A 6151-nucleotide genomic window follows, 5' to 3' on the forward strand; every position below is an offset into this window, starting at 1 on the left:
GATACCAAACTTATTGACATAAATTCATGAAATAGTAGTTCAATAAAATTTTTAATGTGGGTCAACAAACAAAATAACATGGCCTTTCACCCTTGAACCGTCTCAAAAAGGGTTAAACATCTGTAGCAGACATAGAGAAAACAAGTACAGATTTACGTATCCTTGACCATGGGAATGTATTAAACATCTGAAGCAGACACATAGAAAACAAGTACAGATTTACGTATCCTTGACCACAGGACTGTATTAAACATTTAAAGTAGTATTTTTCATGCAAATAAAATCATGCTATGCCAATAAACTTACCTTACAGTAGTGTTGAATGGCTGCTGAGGATCAGAGGTTTCTGAAAAATGGCTTTGTTCTGTTTTGTTAACATAAGAAGTGTGGCCATAGACCAAAACAGTCTTCACCTTGTGGTCTCCATCACTCTGTTCATCAACACTATGATGTTGAAAGAAGGATGCCACCAGCTCAGAGGTCATGACAGAACTTTCAACCAATTGTCTTAATATAGAAATAAAAAAAAACTGTCACTCACCCCTTTTCAATGGAAATGAAAGCAATTTATTGATACAACTTTATAAAAATAAAAGAGTTAATACAATACCTTAGGTAATGTGCCATTTCCAAACCCATATCAACTGTCATGCTGTTTGGTTGGCCGTGGTCACTTGAGTAAAAATCTTTGAAAAAGGAAAAGAAGGTATGTTGACTAAGTTTATATTCCACATTCTCATGTACATCAACATACATTATGCCCCTACCTAGAGTTCAATAAACTTAACCCTAAAGTATAGGAGTGGATCTACTGGACTCACCTACTTGAAACAAATCTTCAGAAGGACACAAATGGGTCTATTAAGCCCAATTACTTCAAGTAAAATCTTTAGAAGGACCTGAGTGGAATTTATGAAATATAAACATCCTACAATCCATATATCATAGTAACTAAAACCCATAATCATTTTAAAGGTCTTAGCTTATGAAATAGATCTTTTACATTTTCATTTTTCTACTACTTCCAACATGCTTAATCTTGTTTTTTTTCCTCAACAACCTATCTCCAACATATTTTTGTCAAACTTCACAATAGATGGTTGTTTCCTTCTAGGAACTGAGAGAAGCCCCTGCATACTTACAACACAGTGAGTGTAAAATTGTGATATATCAAGGTTTTCTGCAGTAATTTATCCTTAACCTCTGGTTTAATTAGTTGAATCCCTATATTTTCATGTTCGTGTAAAATTTTGCTATCATACTGTTACCACTAACTTGTTTGCCTATGGCTACAATGGTATTATCTTTTTTCTCCCTCTTCCATTTTGACATATTTCTAAATTACTTATTTTAACTATCATATCATCATACTGTGCTGGAAAAAATAGGATTTATCTTTAACTTTAAACTCAAGATTATATCATGTCAAAAGTATTACAATTTTCCCTAACCATTTTATTGATTAGTCTCTCATAATTCTAGGCCCAATAAACTAATGATTTTCTTCTTGGCAGTACATTATAGTTCTTGATGTTATCTTCTTCCCATCACACACTTCATTGTCCACCTGTTTCTAAATGGTGGCTCTAACAGTACACATTGCAAAGTGTTATTTTCTATCCAAACTTGTTTTTGTTTTTCAACATATGCACAACTTCAACACCATTTCTTTCATTAGAAATTCTACACATCCTTCAGTGAAGATACACTAAGTATACATAAACATGCAAAAATAGAAACATATGTTGTTTGATATCTTATGAGGGTTTATTGGTTATTTCTATAACAAAATACAACCTGCCTTTCAGAAAAAGCTTCATAGAGGTTGTACACAATATAGGCTCACCAGAAGACCTGCTAGAATGTGAAATAATTCTACGATACAGGATTAATTATTAATTAAAATATCCAGCATAGAATGATTCTACACCCACTAAAAATGTTTATAAGCTCTTATCTGTGTAACAACAATACATATTGAAAGTCCATTATGCTTCTTGGTTTACTAAAACACGTGTGTAGCAAAAATTAAAAAAACAGCTTGAATTAAACAAAACTGCTAAGAAATAAAAAACGTTTTAATATAGTTCACTAGTTACCTGGAAGTTTAGGAATATTTATGTCTTCTTTAGGAATTAAATTGTCTTCATTTAATTGTTCAGCTAGCTGTGGGTGGAGAAGATAAACAAATAAGCATTAAAATAATGAAATCTTAGCACATACACTCTACAGATCTAGATACAAGTTCTACACACATGAGTATGTAAAAGATCGGGAAATACAATGAAAATCAGCATGTTATAAAAAAATTATATATGTAAGTGTAAACGTACTCCATGATAAATTTTTAGACCTACCATTTGATGAAAGTTGTAGATATCTTGAACAGTCTTAACTACTTCTGTACACTGACCATTACTCCAAGTCACCTGCCAAAAGACTCAGAACACTAAAATTTGAGGTGAAACTTGATCTTACAAAAATATAATGCTAAGATTAAAATCATAACATGCATCAAAATAATGGTATACACTTTCAGTTGATGTTACTGAAAAACTTTATCATACATTTTGACAGTACTAACATAAACACAATAATCATTGTATACTACCCCCATCTCTATATTTAACATGCAATCAAATAAAATGAGTACAATATAACAGTGGGCATTTGGCAACTTAATGATACTCTAACAAATCTTGAGAATGTAGACACAATCTTAAGGAGTTCAATATTTGATCAATAACTTCCCAAATGATAAATACAATCAGCTGATTTTATTAATACCATCTATCAATGAAATATTTACCATAACAATGTTATATCTTTTAATACTAATATCAGAACTTTAAAATATGGTGTATTTTAAGTGTAGAAAGAATAAGCAAAATCACTGAACAAAAAATTTAGGCTATTACATTGCCATGACCATGGATTATCATTACGCATTCACAAATCATAAAATTCTTTCTTGTAAGTTGTTTAAATCAAGCTAAAATGTATCAAAAGTTCAATATAGTAAAATGTAAGTAGTACCAATAGCACTATGTTAATTCAGAATAAAGATATAAACAATATTACAGTACAGTTGTTTTAATCATAATTAAAGGAATTTATAATTCTGGTAGTCACTCCATGTACAATAAACGTCTGGTAACACTGGAATCTGTGAATATTATCGTAGTTATAAAATGCAAACACTGGGCTGAAAGGGTAAACCCAAAAATGCCTGTTAGCACCTATTTAAAGATCATGGTGGACAGTTACCTGTCATCATAGCCATAAATGGTTGCTATACAAACGATATCAAGAGAGCTGGTTGGAAATTCATTGTCTTGCAGACCAACAACATTCTGGATAACACTAGTAAAGCAATCAAAGTTCCTAGAAGCAGCACAAAGATGGAGCTGGAAGCCACAAAGCAAGCTCTCCTCTGGACTACTGAAAGCAATGAACCACAAATAGACAGTGCCATCAACATAAAACTTGCAACTGACTCATAGGCAGTACTGCATAAAATGCAGTGTGGTTGGTCTTCACATGGATAGCAGAAAGCAAAACACATAGAAGGTACAACCATCACCTAAATGTATGCAACTGGCCATGCAGCTGTAAAGAGAAGCGAGAAAGCTGACAAGAGATGCTCCTATATAAAATTAAGCAGCAACCAAGGAAGGTCTTCTTCGACATTGAGGGAATGAGGCTGCTGAAAAACAGTACATAAGGTGTAGCTAAAAAAAAAAGAAGAGACGAGCTATGGGGACTCAATATGACAGAACATAGCCAGAAGACCACTGGTAACATTGGTAACGAAAGTCTTTTTCTACCTCCTGAAAAGTAGCCAACTTCCACACAAAGGATCAGCACACCCCTGGGATTATCACCTAGTGCTTGAATAACTTTTACTCCCAATTATTTTACAAAGTTTGACTTTAGGATTGTATCAGAAATACTATTCAGAACAATCAAGTTATAAAATATTCTGCTCTTTGCAATCACTATAGGAACAAGTCTCTGCTATGAGCAGTACATAACAATATCTAGGTTGGTAATATGATAAAACAAATGTCAAACGTTCATACTATGGTAACTCTCTCCTAAACTCTCCCAAATGTAGTGAAAAAAAGCCTTTGTTTAAAGGTGTTTATTCATAAAAGCAATATGACTTAAGTATTCAGGTAAAACAAAATAATTGTACATAAATATATTTTTTGATATTTCAGAAGAAAAAAAAGATGTCACATCTGACATCATAATTTGAAACAAGAATCTGTTATATACATACAACCAAATACTATACATTGCTGTTCTATATAGTCACTGCAAAATCTAGAATGATACCAGATTGTGACAAATCTGAGATTTTTACATGCTGTTTCTGAAGCATCATCAGATTTACTGATGCCAAATTAATTTGGAAATTTGTTTTTTTATTTTATTTATATTTGTTTATTAATAATGAATATTTTAACATGACCTTTCATATCAAATGGAAAAATCAAGATTTGATGAATAAAATACTATGTAGTTACCTAAGTTTAAAAGAAACAGTGAGTAATCTTTAATTTTAATGAAAGAGTAGACAAAGTCACAAAGACCCTCCTTCATTTTTAACTTAGTAAGGAATCTCTTCCCCAGAAGAAAGAAAGAATCATTAATGTACATCTATAATGTCACGGTTCAACAACACGGAAAGCTTACCTCTATAGTACATAATCCGTTCTGGTGCATAGTTTTCAATTGAACATTTTCAATTTTACCTGTGAAAAAAAGAGTTTAGATGAACATTAATAAAAACCTGTAATAATCTTCAGGCTCAAAATTCTAATTATTCCTCACAATTCACTGTCTTACTAAAAACATGTAATACAGAAATAATCAATCAGAAATCAGTTACTTAACAACTCATCAAAATAATGAAAAATAAGAATGTCTAAGTATATACATGTACAAACACATGTATGTATCAAAAGTGCTAAGGGAAAGAGTTAAAAATACCTGAAAGTAGCATGTTATTCTCTAAACACAGTTCCATTTAACTACTATAACATGGAAATTAATGAAAAACAACTACTCTCCACTATGCCAAGAGAGAGTCATATTTTACAAAAACAAAACAAGGTAACTAGTATGGAGCCCTCCAACATTAATATTGATCGGTGAAACATACTTATGATCAGGTGGCAAAATATATCCTGCTCCATTCCTTGGCCACTGAAGTACACCAAGCTTTATAATGATGTGTGGGTAGTCAAGCCAATAATGCACAGAGTTCATGGATGTTTGAGTTCTATGGAATTTAATCAGCACTTCATGTTCATTAATCCATACAACTACTAGGTCCAACACCACATCAACCTGTGCTTGACCAGTATATCCATTCATTCAATTACACAATAAAATCTAGAAGTTTAGTCAAATTAGTGAGTCCAAAACTGTATTACCAAATGTATTCAACTATATTTCACTACATAGATCAGGCTATACAAGTGTGAACTTGTGTTATCTTTCTAGAGTACAGGTGCACCACATAATACTACCAGTTCTGAAGATACAGGTAATATTTACAATTCTGGAAATTCTTAATAGACATATTGTGCAAATAGCAGCCATTTTGTAGTATAGTTTTCCTTTTAGGCTAAATACTGTACTGACCAGTTATTTTGTAGTATAGCTTTCCTTTTAGGTGTGCTGACCAGTTTTGTGAGAAGGTATTATGTGGTATGGTTTTCTTTCCAGTACAGGGAGTACATGTGCATGCAGATGCTGAAACAGATGCATTTTCTCACAATAAAACTGAAATGTGCACACAATCAGTAACTAGTTCCAGTGATGTGGGTGAAACACTTCATTGTTCTTGTACATTCAATTTCTATCAGTAGTTGTACACATAGAGAGAGTGAATCACACTTCATTGTTCTTGTACATTCAATTTCTATCAGTATTTGGACACAGAGAGAGTGAATCATGCTTCATTGTTCTTGTACATTCAATTTCTATCAGTATTTGTACACATAGAGAGAGTGAATCACACTTCATTGTTCTTGTACATTCAATTTCTATCAGTATTTGTACACATAGAGAGAGTGAATCACACTTCATTGTTCTTGTACATTCAATTTCTATCAGTATTTGTACACATAGAGAGAGT

General features: G+C 32.3%; 1 protein-coding gene across 1 annotated transcript in view; it reads right to left on the reverse strand.

Annotated features, from left to right (window-relative positions):
* Positions 1-6151, reverse strand: part of LOC106466014 (zinc finger CCHC domain-containing protein 2-like) — a 26691-nt gene that overhangs the window by 11372 nt on the left and 9168 nt on the right. Inside the window, exons 3-7 of the mRNA XM_013926260.2 lie at positions 4702-4760; positions 2358-2429; positions 2100-2166; positions 611-686; positions 307-507 (exon numbers count right to left, since the gene is read on the reverse strand). Of these exons, the coding sequence (XP_013781714.2) occupies positions 307-507; positions 611-686; positions 2100-2166; positions 2358-2429; positions 4702-4760 (475 nt within the window). The remainder of the gene's footprint in view (positions 1-306; positions 508-610; positions 687-2099; positions 2167-2357; positions 2430-4701; positions 4761-6151) is intronic.

The sequence above is a fragment of the Limulus polyphemus genome, unplaced genomic scaffold (genome assembly GCF_000517525.1).
Source record: "Limulus polyphemus unplaced genomic scaffold, Limulus_polyphemus-2.1.2 Scaffold2121, whole genome shotgun sequence".
Lineage (NCBI taxonomy): Eukaryota > Metazoa > Arthropoda > Merostomata > Xiphosura > Limulidae > Limulus > Limulus polyphemus.